The 15,834-nt window shown below is 37.3% G+C and overlaps 1 protein-coding gene across 3 annotated transcripts in view; it reads right to left on the bottom strand.

The window, feature by feature from the left end:
* Positions 1–7,393: 7,393 nt before the first annotated feature.
* Positions 7,394–15,834, bottom strand: part of PER2 (period circadian regulator 2) — a 29,891-nt gene continuing 21,450 nt past the window's right edge. For all 3 annotated transcript variants that reach the window (XM_060683153.2, XM_060683157.2, XM_087872693.1), the window contains 5 exons: positions 14,040–14,872; positions 12,701–12,884; positions 12,420–12,606; positions 10,316–10,466; positions 7,394–8,444 (listed from right to left, as the gene is read on the bottom strand). In XM_060683153.2, the coding sequence (XP_060539136.2) occupies positions 8,415–8,444; positions 10,316–10,466; positions 12,420–12,606; positions 12,701–12,884; positions 14,040–14,872 (1,385 nt within the window). In that variant the 3' untranslated portion in view covers positions 7,394–8,414. The remainder of the gene's footprint in view (positions 8,445–10,315; positions 10,467–12,419; positions 12,607–12,700; positions 12,885–14,039; positions 14,873–15,834) is intronic.

Here is a 15,834-nt window from a genome sequence, read left to right as displayed (position 1 = left end):
CTTAAATATCAGCTGGGTGAGCAAATGCAACTCCCAGTAGAAAGAAAAACATTTTAAGGCATTTTTCAAGTCCATTCTTTAAAAATAAAAAGTTATTGAAGCATTTAATAACTCATAACCTTGACATGTCAGCCACATTATTTCATCATTTTATATTGCTCAAGTATAAAGTATAATTAGAATTGGAGTCAAAACATGGGGAAAAGAGCTATGGAACACTAGGAAATACAGAAGTGCAGAAGTCCAAATAACAATGAATTCTAAAAGGGCAATCTCTCCTTTTCACTAAAACAACAGCTCAATGAATGCAATGGGGAAACACAGGACACTGAAATTGCATATTGTGAAGGTGGGGAGGGAACACAGAATTCAGGACAATGCAGGGGTGAAGTCCAGCAGCTTCTAACAGGTTCTGGAGAACTGGTAGCGGAAATTTTGAGTAGTTCAGAGAACCAGCAAATACCACCTCTGGTTGGCCAGAGTAATTATGTATTATGGATACATAATTATGGATACATTACTTATGGATGTTCGTTTTCCCTTAGCAATTTTGTGTGCCCAAAGAAGCTTTTGCATGTCCAGAACGAGTAAAAAATAATTCAGAAAAAACTTGACTTCTTTTACTGGAGTGAATTTTGACAACACACTGAGCCATAGCTAAGATAATTTAGATTAAAACCAATCATGATTAGGAAATTTGATTAAAGAATGCCTAATTTATTTCAAACTTAGATTTTAGAAAACCACAATATTTTAATATGTTTTGGGAATGCAATTTATATGACTGTCATTAATCTTAAATACATGTTCCCTTTATTTTTTTGAGTAGTGTATATATATATATATATATATATATATATATATATAGTGACACCTAGAGGATGGAAATATTTGAGAGACAATTTTTCAAAGTTTTGATCATCTCAGGTACTATATATTATTCTCTTCATGATTTGGAACTGGTAACAGACTTTAATAATTTGGTTACCACACCAAATAATCATGTGCCTAAAAGTAAATTATATGCATTAAAAGAAATCAAAGCATTGAAATAGCATTGAATATCTAACAAAACATTAACTATCTAACAAAATGATATTCGGTGTAGAGAAAAGTAAGGTTTTACATTTAGACAAGAAAAACCAAGCGTACAGATACAGATTAGATGAAACCTGGCTCAATAGCAATAACTGTAAGATGGCTCTTGGAGTCCTAGTGGACAATCACTTAGATATGAAACAGCAGTGTGAGGCAGCAGTCAAAAAACCCAATGCAATTCTAGATTGCATTAACAGAGGTACAGAACCAAGATCATGTTAAGTATTAGTAACGCTTTATAAAGCCTTAGTAAGACCACACTTAGAATACTGCATCCAATTTAGTCACCAAATTATGAAAAGATGTTGAGACTCTGAAAAGAATGCAGAAAAGAGAAACAAAGATGACTAGGGGGCTGGAGGCTAAAACAGTTCAAGAATAGTTGCAGGAATTGGGTATGTCTTGTCTAGTGAAACATAGGACTAGGGCTGACATGATAGCAGTGTTTCAATATTTGAGAGGCTGCCACAAAGAAGAGTGGGTCAACCTATTTTCCAAAGCACCAGAAGACAAGACAAGAAACAATGGATCGAAACAACTAATCAAGAAGAGAAGCAACCTAGAACTAGAGAAAACTTATCTAACAGTGAGAACAATTAACCAACAGCTTGGTTTCAGAAGTTGTGGGTGCTCTGTCACTGGAGGCTTTTAAGAAGAGACTGGACAGCCACTTGTCTGGAATGGTATAGGGCAGTGGTTCTCAACCTTCCTAATGCCGCGACCCTTTAATACAGTTCCTCATGTTGTGGTGACCCCCAACCAGGGGTGGGTTCTAAATTTTTTTACTACCGGTTCTGTGGGCGTGGCTTATTTTGTGGGCATGGCTTGGAGGTCATGTGACTGGGTGGGCGTGGCTAGCTGGTCATGTGACCGGGTGGCCATGGCTATGTATATAGGAACTACTCAGAGGGCTGAAAAAAGTCATTTCTGACAAGTCCTCGCACTTTTGACTGGTCCTCACACTTATGACCATCTCACATTTATGCCTGTGCAGCATTCTTAACAACCATGTCACTCATTTCACAACTGCTTCTTTTCACCATGGTGATAAGATAGGGCAAAAAACGTAAAATGTGAGGACAGTCGTAAATTCGAGGACTGGTCAAAAGTGCGAGGACCAGTCAAAAATAACTTTTTCAGCCCTCTGAGTAGTCCCTGTGCACAAAAGGACTACCCAGAGGGCTGAAAAATGTGATTTCTGACAGGTCCTCGCACTTTTGACCGGTCTTCGCAGTTATGACTGGTCATCATTTATGCCCATTGTACCATTCTTAACAACCGTGTCACTCATTTCACAACTGCTTCTCTTCACCATGGTGACAAGATAGGGCAAAAACGTAAATTGTGAGGACAGTCGTAAGTTCGAGGACTGGTCAAAAGTGCGAGGACCAGTCAAAAATAACTTTTTCAGTCCTCTGTAGTCCATATGCATAAAAGGATACAGCAATAGAGAGGGATGAAGGAAGGGAAGGGAAATTAGAGTAGGAGTGAAGGTAAGAGAGGGAGGAAGAGAGGAGGAGAAAGAGGAAGTAGGGAGAAGAAGAAGAGGGGGGGAAGAGAAAGTAAGAAAGAAAAGACAAAGGTGGTAGGTTTGAGGAGAAAGATTGCTGTACAATAAAAAAGATGAAAGGGAAGAAAGCCAACCCCAAACAAATATAAAGATATTAAGATAAAGAATGAATTTTTAAACTTTAAAAAATAAAAGAGAACAAACAGCAATAATTAGAAACACACATACAAACATACAACGTATTTTCTTTGAACAGAGTATTTGGCCGGTTCACAAATTTAAACAGTTGTAGGAGGTTAGCACCCACCCCTTTCCTAGAAGAATGAAATATTTTGGGAAATATTAAAAAGGCAGAATATTATATTTCTCTGATGAGAAATGGAGGAGCATATTTTACAGACAAAGCAGCTCCCACCTTCCTGTCCCCCACCCTTTGTTAATGGGCCAGAGGCAGAAAGTCAATCCTTTGTCAAAGAACATTTGCAACACAATAGCAACGGAAACTAACACAATGGGCCCCATCAAGCCATGTGATCCTGTCCACCATTAAACCATCTTTCCAAGCAGTCTCCATGTTTCCAGTGTCTTTTTCCCCACTTGGAGCAGAACCCAGAAGGATATTTCTCCCAACACAGTATTTAGTCATTTCAATTAAATTTACAATTTCTATATTTCCTTTTTACCATATTTATTCCTCATCTATTTTTTAAAAAAACCATATTACCCTTCATCCTTATCTCTAATCTTAATCAAATTCAATTTTTCCCTTCTATTCTATATTATACCCCTTCGCATTGTCATCTATTTTTATATCCATCCTCACATTGGTTAATTATGTAATACAGTTGTTTAATACAAATTCAACATTTTAATATAAATCAATTAGTTATATAACTATCTTTTTTGTATATTAATCAATATGAACATGAATATTCCAATTATTTCCATGCAATCCAATTTCTTACAAATCAATTAATTATATTTACCAATAATAATAAACCAAATAATTTCTCCCATATATTCCTCCAAACCACAACTTAACCATTTCTGCTTTCAACACAATATACAATTAATAATATCTCAATTATTACAATTCCCTAGTTAAATAGAGCTTTTTTTCTTTTGTGTTTTAAAATCTTGAACCTCCTCTTGCCCTAAATTTTCCATCTTTTGCAGTTTTGCACCTACCTTTTTTTGTAAGGAAAAAGAAAAAGAAATCTCTCTGCCTCATTTTGTCACATTGCAGCAAAGACCCTTCTTTACTTTCAATTTCGTTTTTTAGCATAGCTAGGGGGAAAAAAATTTGCTCCAGGAATTTACCTCTTTGCAGCTAGCTCTTTGAAGCCCCGCGGCAAGAATTTAAAGTTTTTTTCCCTCTAGCCATCAGCTGGGACTCAGGAGGCAGCAATAGATTGGGAGTGGGCGGGGTAAACGAACGGTGACCGGGCGATCCAACAAAGGCAGAGGGTGAGGGTGAGTGAAGGCGTGGGGGTGGGGCGAGAGAGGGCTTTGGCGACCCCTGTGAAATGGCCGTTTGACCCCCAAAGGGGTCACGACCCCCAGGTTGAGAACCACTGGTATAGGGTCTCCTGCTTGAGTAGGAGGTTGGACTAGAAGACCCTCTAAGGCAGTGGTTCTCAACTTTCCTAATGCCGCGACCCTTTAATACAGTTCCTCATGTTGTGGTGACCCCCAACCATAAAATTATTCCTAAAACCATTGAAAATAGGTGTTTTCCGATGGTCTTAGGCAACCCCTGTGAAAGGGCAGTTCAACCCCCAAAGGGGTCGCGACCCAGAGGTTGAGAACCACTGCTCTAAGGTCTCTTCCAACTCTGTTATTCTGATATTCTGAAATAATAAATTCATCCTTCCAGGCTAATGCAAGTAATTTCATGGCAGTCCTTCCATGAAGTTCAGTTTTCCTTGCTTTTTAACATTTATATAAAGCTGTTGGCTAAGATCATCGTGCAGTTTGGGGTATGATATCATTACATTGATGGTACTCAGTTGTACACTTCCTAGTTTATAAAGGTGATGCTACTGATGATGCCTGGAGGCTGTAATGCAAAAAACAAAACAAAACAAAACAAAAAAACTCCAGGATGAAATTATACTAAAATGGTGTTCCTGTTGCTTATCCATTGGTGTTCTCTGTTGCTGCCAAGATAGCTCCTTGACAGGTGGGCACAACCTGTGAAGGAGTATATCTACAATTTAGGGTGCTTCGGGATTCATGGCTTCTGCTTGATCAGCAGATTAAGAGTATGGCCTGTTTTTGCCTAGCTATGGCTGGTATGCTAATTGCAACCATACCTGAGGCAAGAGGACATGCCTTCATCACCATTTGTCTTAACTACTTCAATGTGATTTAGATGTGGCTGCCCTAAACAACTACTCAGAAGCCCATGTCCTTACTGATGCTCTTTATTGGGAGTATATGACACCCATTTTGTGGTCTCGGCACTGATTCTTGAATAGCTTCTGGGTACAATTTAATGTACTATTGACTTCTAAAATTATTTTTGGTTTGGCATCTAGATACCTTCAGGACTGACTGCTTCCACCAGTATTGGTCCAATCGCTTTGAAGAAGCTGTGAGAACTAATTGTAATCCCACATTTCTGAGTGATTCAGGGGTTGAGGCTTGAGTTGCATTGATGCCATGAAAGTTATATTTCCTCAATAAGTTACTGTCAGCAAAACACTGAAAACATGAGATGCTACCCAAAACATTTATGTATAATTATGGCTCTGAAGAGCTGGAAGTGAGAAAACAAGAGTGCAGAGAATAGTACAATATTTTTCAATTTTTTAAATAAATACATTTTCTAATAGCAGTGACAATGTGACATCATGTAATAATAAGGCTGGAGTTTTTCTTACCCTTTGGTACTGAGGTGTGGTTTTAAAAATAAGAGAATTATCAGGCTTTTAGAATGACTTAATGTATCCATTTTCCTGTCCCAAATCAGCAATCAATTGTTTATTGCTGAATGAGTGGTTTTGGGGAGACAACATCCCATTTATTCTTGAGATACAAACTGGACCCCTTTCAGTCAGGGCTCAGACCTGATATGGGACCAACATAGCATTAATTCCACTCTTGGATAACTTTCAGTGTAGATGGTATCCTTCCTTTGTTCCTTCTTGGCCTTTCAGCAGCTTGCAATACCATTGATTCTGTACTGTATATCCTTCTCCTTTCTCCAGGCTGATTTCAGTCCATGTCGATGAGAAGAGAGCGCCAGCACATGGCATCTACTTTGTGGGATACTACCGGGTTGGTTCTTTCATTCTTCCTGCTTAACATTTACATGAAGTTGCTGGTTGACACAATCCAATAGTTGGACATAAGGTATCACTAGTAGGTTGATGATACTCAGCTTTATATTTCACCCCTGAATCACATAAGTGATGCTATTAATGTCCTACCCATGTTCCTGAGAACTATGGGGCCTGGATGAGGCACAATACAGTCCACCCAAGCAAGGCACAATACACTCTACCCAAGAAAGTCTGTATAGCTTTGGGTTTTTCAGCCTTGTGGTGCCAGGTTTCTTACATTTTTGGTTCTGAATGAAGTGACACTGCCTTCATTCTAGGCAGACCCACTGTGGAATCTGGGAGTTCTCTTGGATTCACAGCTCCTGCTCAAAGAGGAAGACGACTTTTGAGCAGGAGCTATGCACCTTTCAGGTTCTGCACCTGTTCCTGGACCAGGAAGCCCTACTTCCTATCATCCATGCCCCCGTGACATCGCATCTGGACTACATCTCATCTGGCAATGCACTCTACATGAGGTTGCTCTTGAAGAACATTTGGAAGTTTCACAATATGACAGAACAGTTAAGTGCGGCTACTTGATGCATGCAACACCACTACATTACTTGCAACTGTGCTTTTGGAGACAGTTAATGGTGCTGGTTGTCACCTTTAAAGTGTAATGGTATGTGGCAGCAACACTACTTTATGCACAAAAATGGAAGGTCACCTCGATCCCCACAATGGATGAATTGCTTCAAAAATTGATGGAGATGGCTATATTAACTGTTTTGATGAAAGAAAAAAAAAATACAAATACTTTTATTTTTACTTGGAAACTGCTTCTGGACTTTGTGCTTGACGTGGGAAAAAAATGAAACTTTGATTTTGGGTTTTACTGATTAGATTTGTTGTTATACCGTAGAACTGGCTAGTTTATACTATTATGTAAAAGTAAAAAGTGGAGGTTTGATGTTAATGCCTTATTCTATTGCATTAAAGGGAATCAGAAGTCAATGTTTTTTCTTCTTTTTCTCCTTTTCTTTCCCTCACTTTTCCCTTCCCTATTTTCCCTACTACTGGTATTTACTTTTATATTTTCTTTGTATGCTACATTATAAACTAATAAAAATGTTTTAAGAAAAGTGTAAAGGTATGTGGGAAAGATCTTAGAAGCTTGAAGAGAAGTTAACAAGTGAACAGTCGGATTTCTTTGAATGAGTAGTTAATTGACTCTGGAAATAATCTATGTTATTCAGGAATAATATTGGGACAACACTCTAATTGCAGAATCTTTGGATCAGACTTTTGAAACAGAAGATTCAAAATTAGATGTACTAAACATAGCAACAGAGTTAGACAAGGCAGTAATTTAACATTTTCACCCCCCCTCCCCCCCAAAAAAGATACTACTGCTGTTCATTCTGTGACTAAAGAATCAGGAGAGAGAGTATACTGAATGTAATACAGTTGGTTAAAACTACTCAAGAGTATCACACAAAGCAAAACAAGGCAATTACAATTATTAATGTAATCAGATTTACTGTGTGATGTTCCTTTACAATAAATATATATTCTTTTATCACACTACAGAAATTATTGTCAATGTTAAGATTAGATTCTCCTTGCTGGGCAATTATTTCAGTACAACTATGATTTTAAAAGTGACCTGTGACTTAAAAGAAAGAACATAAAAATTCATTCTGAGGCAGTAGCATATTTTTACAGTTATATGGAGAAGTATGTTTCTAAAACAAGAGTGACAAATGAATTCTAAGACCTGGACAATGGAACAAATTATAATATTTACCGAATACAAAATGCAACAGTTAAAATCATATTATTACAAACATGTATTATTTTCTCACCTGAAAAAAAATTCTCTCTCAGATGTGGAGATTACAGAAAGAATAAGGTACTGTTATTGCATTTAAAATATAGCAGTAAATCAAAATGTATTTAATGGTTAACAGTGGATTTATTTTATAACTGAAATACTTGTAAAATATTTGATCTTTTAACAATTAATTTCAAAATCATTTAAGATATTTCCAAAGTGGAAAATATATAGTCCATATTACAGAAAAAAAATAGAGTCAGGAAAGAAATGTTAGGATGACATAGTATTTTTATATTTTTTATGGAATCCAGAAAGGTTTTAGTAGCATTTTCTATAATTTTAATAAACTATAACTTTAAATGTAATCATTTAAAATTGAAAAGTTTTTATTAAAGCAAACAATCATTTTCAGCAATTGCTCATAGTAATAGAAAGACATGCCCCCATAAAAAGAGATTATTAACAAATGACCTTTTTTAGAACAAAAAATTCATTTGTTATATGAAATTCATTTCACAAGAAACAAACGTAATCTTTAAGATCGAGTGATGCTTTTGCCTTAGCTGAAAGCAGATGGTTTCGAAATTATTTTCATGGATTACACATTTTCACTGTTGAATTGGTTCAGGATCGGTGAACTATTCTCACCACCTCATTCATTAAGCTCCATTTCATCCATTTCTCCTTCATTTTGTATATAAGATCAGCTATTTTCTTCACAATTAACACAAAGCTTTAAAAGAAAAAGTGAATCATAACTTTTAATCAACTGGAATCTTCACTTTAATATTTTTATTAATATTCTTAGAAATATTTGATTGTGCCCATAGTGTGCATTAAAACAATAGGCTGGAGTAACCTGAATTGAAATTAAATTCTACTGTTAGTCTCCTTCTGATTGGACCATTGCAACATAATCTATACACAGGTACCCTTGAAGGGCATTTGAAACTTTAGCTAGTCAAGAATGTGGTAGCAGGAACAGTTTTAGATGCAGGGGTGAAATGCTCCCTACTCGGGCGAGTAGGAAGCCCGAGATTGGTAGATTGAGGCTAGTTCGCCGAACCGGGAGCAATGGCTGGCTGGCCACACCCCCAAACTGGTCCACAGCCCGCAGTCCTGCCATGCTTGCCTTCCTTCCAAGCAGAAGTCCACATGGAAGGCAGGCAAGCATGGCAAGGCTGCGGGAAGGAGCTAGCAGCTTACTGCCCCCCGCCAAGCAGCGGCTTCCATCTCTGGGGTTTGTGTGTGTGTGTGTGTGTGTGTGTGTGTGTGAGGGAGGGAGGAAGGGAACGATCTGAAGCTGAGGCACCCAAACTTCTGGCAGCGGCGCGGGCGGCTTCTGAGCAGCCCTGAGTCAGCCAGCTCCACCTGACCTACTCCCTGAGTCTCGCCGTTCTCCTCAACCCCCCACCCCACTCAAGCAGCAGCAGGTACTGCGGGACAACAGGACCTCTCATTTTTCCCACAGCATGGCATACGCTTGCTACTTCTGCTTGCCTGTTTGCAAGCGATGATATTCTCTGCTTCTCTTGGGATGCTGGTGCGGGTACTATGGATGCATAGCTTGTTGGGGCTAAGCAGGGAAACTGCTTCTTGAGTAGGGTGGGGATGGGGACGAGGAGAACGGCAAGACTCAGGGAGTAGGTCAGGTGGAGCTGGCTGCTCAGAAGCTGCCCCTGCCGCTGCCAGAAGTTTGGGGGCCTCAGCTTCAGATCACTCCCTCCCTCCCTCCCTCCCACCCGCTCACCCACCCATCCACACACACACAAACAGAGGTCGGAAAGCTGTCTTGCTTGCTTTCTCTCCAAGCGCTCCATGTAGAGCAGAGTGACGTGAATGACGTCAAACTGGCCACGCCCACCCAGTCACATGACCACCAAGCCACGCCACACCAAGCCATGCCCACAGAACTGGTAGCAAAAAAATTTAGATTTCACCCCTGTTTAGGTACACCATGGTATGGCCACATAACACCATTGTGATGGGAGCTTTGTTGCTTCCCAACAGTTCAATGTACAGTTCAAGGAAGGAGCTGGTCATCTGCATGGTATTTGGTCAGATTACATGTAGCATTACCTCCCCCCAAGGGTTTATGGCTGTCCAACATGATCGGACAAAGAGGGCAAATAGCAGGTCTCCTCAGTAAGGGGGAGTCACCTACTGAATCCTAGGAAGTGGGCTTTCTCTGTTATGGCACCTGCCCCATGGAACAGCATCCCCCAGAGTTATAGGTAATCCCAGCCTTACAAGATTTTTGGAAGGCTGTGAAGAACTGGCTCTTCTCTCAGGCATTGGGAGATGTTGATAATTTGGGAACTAGCATGGATGTATGCCAACAGTATAAGTGTTTTGTGTTTTTAATGAGAGAGGTTCAACCTGGCTTTTTTTTTTTTTTTTAACTATTACTGATGTTTTTTTATGGTATGTTTCATGCCGAGAATTTCATTGGTTAGACGGGTGGTCTTACAGATTTACAGAGAAGTAAATGTGATATATTAAAATGTTTTGATACTAGTGTGACCTACATATCTTTATTATTATGCCAGCCACAAATAAAATAATTTTTATATTTAAAATTTAAAAAAAATCTCTAAAACATACCGAATTTGCAAGAGCCTGAGGGAGTTCACCTTTATGAATCCATGGATGAACTTCAAGTAACTCCCTTTTTTGGTCCTCCGTAAATACTGGCTGAAACATCTGCATTTGTTTCAGTTTCAATTTGTCATCTCTCAAAACAGTTTCCAATTTTCTAACATAAGCAAATATAGTATAAAGAGTTTCATTTTAGCCTTGAAATAGCCAAAATGTATAAACGTTAAAAATAATCACAGGCAAAATGTTACAAAAACAATTTAATTTTGGACTATACATTTTACTATTTGATGTATACATTCAAAATTGAGTCTTACATTACCTATTATCAAGATTCATGTGAATGTTCACTATTTGGGAGAGAAGGGAATTCTATATTCTGCTGATGTAATGATGACAAAATAGGAACTGTGCACAAAACAGGATATAATCAATTGTTAAGAAATTCTCTATTTTCCTGATCTCTGAATGACTCCTGTTGCGTGGTAGATAAGATTTCACATCAAACTTTCTAACATATAGACCCAATTACTGCCAGTGCAAATTATTTATTTTTTTAGGATAGTGATAGACTGAAACAATTGCTTCTGTTTAGATGGCACAAAGAAAAAATGCAGTTAAGAACGTTGTTGTTGGCTTATACAACAGAGCAGAATATGAATATATAAAGCTCTCTTGTGCCTAATTCTAAGTTCCACATGTAATTCTAATGGTAGAAAAACCACTAAATCATAAAGAAGTAAGCTAAAAGTTTTTTTCTTTACAATTACTGATAAAATCCCCAGAGCCATCCAATTAGGTTTCCATGGATGTTGCTATTATGGCTGTGGATCAAACCCTTATACCTTATTTTTAGATTATTAGGTAGATCTGCATGTCCTTTTTTTCAAAAGAAATAAAGAAAATGTCAAATGTCATATCTCTGTTGCTTGAGCATTCAATATCACTAGTGCAAGAGAAAGTTAGAACAAGAGATATTGCTCATATAAAATGAACCAGAGGCAATTTGATTTCTCTTACTATGAACACCTATTCTAAATACTGATGAACAGAGAAATGGATATTTTTAAATATGCAACAGATAACATCAGACTAGATGGGATAATACTGTAGAATTTCAAAGAATAGCTAACAGAATGAAATATGTTACAAAGAAATGCAAAGTTATTTGCCTGGGGGGAAAAGGTTCAAACAAGAGGAATACCTGGCTTGGTACTACTGTATATGTGACAAAAAATATTACAATTGTGGCTGATCATAAGCTGAATGTGTAGATACTAAAAAAGGGAAATGTAATTTTAACTGCATCAATTAAAGGTAACAATTATAATACTTAATTCTATATTGTAATTAAAAACTCTATTTTTATGTGAAGTTAGTCACGTAGATAGTTGACAACTTTCCACTCCTGCTAAATGAGACTTCTACTATATTATATATTAGTTGAGTTCTCATGATACCTCATGTACCTTAGGAACAATCTCAAAGAAGACTATTCTAAAGAGCCATTTGGAAGAACTGGGTATTATATTTTTAGCATTAAGTAAAAGGTAACTGAAGGGAGAAATATTTAAAAGTTTTTACACAGATATTGCAAAGGTCAAGTCATGTTCTCCGTCATCCTGGAGTACAGGACACAATATGATGATTTTAACTTGCAGGAATGCAAATTCTGACTGAATGTTACCAAATAATTCTTAACAGGCAAACAAAATTGACAGTGGAATTAATTACTGAAGGAATGGTGAGCTCTTCTTCACTGAATGTATTTCAAGGGAAGCTAAACAATTGTTTATTAAAAATTCTTAATTTGGATTTAGTGGTCTAAATTGCTTCTTCCAACACAATAATTCTACAAATCAGTGAAAGATGGTGCTGGTCCTCTGCCCACAAACGTAAAACTTGGTTTAAGAACATTAAACCAATGGTGACTATGGGGGCCAAGTATGGACAAGGGGGTCATTCTGGCAAAAGTAGCAAGAGCCTGTAGATGCCACTGAAGTAAATATACATTTTCACATGAACAACAGACAATGGTTTATAGAAATCAGAAATGTTATTACTTAGTTTAGATATTATGCAACTTCAATCAAAATTAAAACTAAATTACCGTGATGGAATCTGGTAAGTCATCATAACGGTATCATCTGTATTTGCCATCAAGAGCCAAACAGGATCCTGGAGGACACTTTTAACATACTGTACATCTTCCATTTGTGAACATTTTGTTTTAGGATTATTTTCTGAGGAATTAATATTTCCAATATACTTGCTAATATGACTTGTCTCACTACATCCTACAGAAGGGAAAAACAACACTTTCATTCATAAAACCTGATTCTTCCCCCTCCCATTTAACTGCTTCCAGAATACCGGCACATGCCACATTACCTGCTCCACAGATTGACATATCACATCCATGTGATCCAGAATCTAAAGACTCAGCAGCTGCTAAAGCAAAACTTCCTGATGAAACAGATCCAGTGACTGAATTTGTGTCTTCTTGAAGTAAATCAAGTAGGTCAATAGATAAAGAAAAATCATCACTATTCTGAACTTCCACTGGCGTGTTAACCTTAACAAACAAAAATAAAACAATATCCCTTTAAATAATTAAGGAAGAAATTTTAGTTTTCAATAAATGGATTGGGATTATGCTCATTATATAAGGTTCACATAGCAATTATATTAGTGGAAGAGAGATATTTTGCCTTAAAAAAAAGACAACCATTACAGCTATGGACAAAAAGTAAAGTTTAGTTAGGAATTTATTCTAAATCATAATAATGTACATTCCATACTTTGTACAGTATGGGCTGTCTTTTGCTGGAAGTCTTTAAGAGAGACCATGCAACAACCTGTGCTATTGTCTATGGAGATTCTCAGATTGAAAAAGTTTCTTGGATAAGAAGCAAAATGTTTTCTAGGGGGAAAAATCCAAGAAAGTCCAGTTGCCTTTTGAAAAGCACCTTTGGGACAATCTGTGCTATTGCTCTAGATTTTTTACAATAAGCAGAGACTTGGGCTACATGATATATAAAGTCCCTTGAAATATGTAATTGCCTGCAATAGAGGCTCTACAAACAAATAAGAATAGTTAGCTTTATTGTGTAAACATACTGAAAGCTGTTCATATTTTCTAGTATGAAGATTCCCAATTTTAACAAAAAATAATGCAATACAGTAGCTTTTACACCAGAGTTTGTGCTTTAATTATATACCTTTAAAGCAATTAGTTCTTAAAGAAAATATGAAACTGTAGATACTATGCACTATAGGTAGTCCTTTCCTTACAATCATTTGTTTAGTGATCTTTCAAAGTTACAGAAACGCTGAAAAAAATGACTTATATCCATTTTTCAAACTTATGACTGTTGCAGCATCCCCATAGTCATATGATAAAAATTTGGATGTTTGGCAACTGGCATGTATTTGTGAAGGGTCTTGGGGTCATGTAAACACCTTTTGTGACCTTCTGACAAGCAGAGTAAATGGGGAAACCAGATTCACTTAACTATGTTACTAAATTTAACAACTGCAGTAATTGACTTAACAACTGTGGCAAGAAATGCCATAAAATGAAGCAAAATTCACTTGCGTTGCTTAGCAACATAAATTTTGGGCTCAATTGTGGTTGTAAGTCAAGTAATAGCTATATTAAATAAATGTAGACAATTTTTAAAGAATTTTTCACATGCATAATAAATAGGTAAATATGTGTAATGCTTACGACACATGATGCTTTTCTTTTATCATTGCTGCTTAATTGTTTATTTGTAATCTCTCCATCAATTAAAGTCCCATTATTTCCCTCTATAGCAGCACTTCCACTTGTTAATATTTTTTGCATTTCTTCTAATTGCAGAAGATTCAACTGTAAAGGAGAACTGCATCGTGACTGGAACAATGTTGATGAGGACTGATCTTGTAGACCCAAGGATTCCGGTGTACAGGAACGGGACAGCTTATTTTGGCATTCTACAACAGGGTTCTTTTCACCATTTGCTAAAGAATTATAACAAAATGGTTGTGCTGAAAAATCTACCTCAGGAAGGAATTTGTTTGAGGCAGCAAATGAAGGAAGTGCTGTAAGCAAAGTTTCTGAAGAGAAAGAAGGCTGAACAGAAAAACTAGATGGCTCAAGACAAGATGTCTGAGGAATACTATTGTTTGACTGAGGACATACAGGATTAGGGAGAACAAGTGCTACTACTGGAGTCATTAAGGGTGGAACAAACTCAGTTAATGGCAGAGGACAATGTTTTTTGAAATCCTGTGTTTCATTAAAATAAGATGGGGAAACTTCAGGTCCCGCTGGTGTGATTCCTGCAGATGGAAAAATGGTGGGCATAATTGTTGAAACTGGCACAGTTGGATAACTTGCTTGTGAGTTATTTGATGGATTTGGGCTAAGCAGAAGAAATTTATGCAAGGGTTTGGTACCAGATATTTTATTGTCTGAAGAATCATGTTGCTTGTGTCGTTTTTGTTTAGATTTTTTGATTCTCCCAATTTTCTTCCAAGATAAAGCTATTTCAGAACCATGGTGTAATCCATACATATCTAGAAAGAGAAGGCATTTAATTGTGTCTGAACATCTGTTTTGACTCTATTATTTTTAAAAATTATTTCTATCCAGCCAGTCTTTTCATATACAACTCAAAGGAACAAGCATACCAATACTCCTTCCTTCTCCTATTTTCCCCACAACAAGAACCTTATGAGTTGAGTTGGGCTGAGACAAAGTGACACACCTAGCCAGTTTTTTTATGCCTAAAGTGGGACTAGAACTCACAATCTTGATTTTTAGATCACAACAAATTGTCTCTTCCTAAAACAGCAGCCCCCAACCTTTTCAGTGCCATGGACCAGTTCCATGGAGAGAGCTTTTTCTGCGGACCAGGGAGGCGTGGTTTCACATGTTGCCTGATCCTGCACATGTGCAGATGGGGCTTTGCTCGTTTGTGTGGCCCAGTTTCTGGTGCACGTGGACTGGTGCCAGCCCATGGCCCAGGGGTTGGGGACTCCTGTCTTAGAAGACACACCTTTTGACTTGAAGACTCTCTATTAGTTGCAGAAGTGAAAAATTCAGTAGGTTTTTTTTTCTTTCCAGGTCCTGAAATATTTTAAGCTTTAATAAATTTGGTTCTATTTAAATGCCTTGTTATAACACATTTTTGATTCTTCCATCTCCAGAAGCTATTCTAAATCTGCAATCTGCATAAATACAATAAATATAGAAGAAAGCATGCTCCTTGTTTTGCATACAAAGTGACAAATCACACTACTTGTAGATTTGGAGGAAGTGGAAAGTTACATATTTTTGAAAACGATAACTTAATCTCTCATTCATTTGGCTAACTGTTTTTCAAATTTGGAAACTTTGATGTGTGGACTTCAATTCCCTAGCTAGCATGCTGGTTCATAGATCTGAGATACAGTGCTGACCTTTGGAAAAAGCATATAATACAGCACATATCTACATTTTTACTGAATTATATACATAAAGTCTTAAACAAATTAAC

This window comes from Pantherophis guttatus, chromosome 6 (genome assembly GCF_059756535.1).
Source record: "Pantherophis guttatus breed Tessera chromosome 6, ASM5975653v1, whole genome shotgun sequence".
Taxonomy (NCBI): Eukaryota; Metazoa; Chordata; class Lepidosauria; order Squamata; family Colubridae; genus Pantherophis; species Pantherophis guttatus.
The sequence above is the reverse complement of the archived record's forward strand: the minus strand, read 5'-3'. Positions and strand labels throughout refer to the sequence as shown.